The following is a 1,130-nucleotide window of genomic DNA, read 5'->3' as shown; positions in this document are numbered from 1 at the left end:
CTCTCCCGTGCTGGGGGTCGGTAGGCAGGGCCATAAGATTCACAGCAGACATAAATCCCGGCTGGATACAACACAGACCCCTAGATGATTTCTGGTGGCAAGGGGAAGCATCCATACTCCCCCACAGGGATGGCACGGGGAGCACCCCACCTCATCCTAGCGACCCCTCAGCCCACAGAGCCCCAGGGAGCCTCAGCGCTTGTGGAGGCATAAAATCTGCTGCGGATGCTGCCCCGGTGTGAGCGTCCCGCAGCCTGGCGTGTCCTCCCGAGAAAACAGGCTGCCAGGAGAGAGGACATGGCGGGCGGGGGGGGGCATCACACGCACGCTGGGTGCTCTCAGGCGCTTTGAGAACAGGGTGACACCCGTGCCTCTTGTCTCCCGCTGCTGCACCCGTGCCACCAGGCACTGGCAACACCTCCCACAGGGGCTGCAGGGAGCAAACCTCAGCGCCTCGCCCTCTCTTACCAACCGCACCGTCCTCTGGATGAAAAGGGGTAACCTGCTAGCCCAGGGACTGCCAGAGCAAGCCACGCTGCCGGGCACTGCCAGGGCGCTCCAGGCTCCCGGACAAGCCCTGCTCCTCGTTGTCCCCTGGCGGTCACGCTCATCCTAAGTTGTCTCGGGCAGCTCTGCCGTAAGGGCTGCAGCTGAATCTCCGACTCGCAAGTGGGACACCCCCAAAGCGAGCACAACCAGCGCCCAGCACTCCCGAGATCCCTAAAGCTTCCCCTTCGCTACAGTGACTCTGTGGGCAGGATCTGGCTCTGGTCACAGCTTTTCTGCACTTGGAGCAGGGGAAGGCAGTGTGAGAAGCCCGGAGACAAAAAGAATGAAAAGCCACGGTCGGGCATGAGAGCAGCTGCAGCTTTTTAAAGCGATGGGTTACACACGGAGCAGAGCCACTCGAACCGGGGAGGCTTGAGAAACAGCGCACGCAAACCAGCCCGGGGCTGGGGTCATGACGGCTTCGCACTCACCCGAGCTGCTCCTCCGGCTCGTCCGCACTTAGAGCTTCCGAGGAGCCCAGGACGCCGTGACACCGCTCCTTGCTGAGGGCCCCGCTCGGTGCGAGGGTGGGGGAGCCCCTCTCCCCCGAATCCGTGCTGCTTTGGCGGGGCACAACGCCG

At 63.5% G+C, this 1,130-nt stretch overlaps 1 protein-coding gene across 1 annotated transcript in view; it reads right to left on the bottom strand.

The window, feature by feature from the left end:
• PSD2 (pleckstrin and Sec7 domain containing 2) overlaps window positions 1-1,130 on the bottom strand; it is a 47,492-nt gene that overhangs the window by 46,136 nt on the left and 226 nt on the right. Inside the window, exon 2 of the mRNA XM_035889213.1 lies at window positions 981-1,109. Coding sequence (XP_035745106.1) covers window positions 981-1,109 — 129 coding nt within the window. The remainder of the gene's footprint in view (window positions 1-980; window positions 1,110-1,130) is intronic.

The sequence above is a fragment of the Egretta garzetta genome, unplaced genomic scaffold, assembly GCF_000687185.1.
Source record: "Egretta garzetta isolate BGI_Z169 unplaced genomic scaffold, ASM68718v1 scaffold692, whole genome shotgun sequence".
Classification (NCBI taxonomy): Eukaryota; Metazoa; Chordata; class Aves; order Pelecaniformes; family Ardeidae; genus Egretta; species Egretta garzetta.
This window is presented reverse-complemented; position numbering and strand designations above follow the sequence as displayed.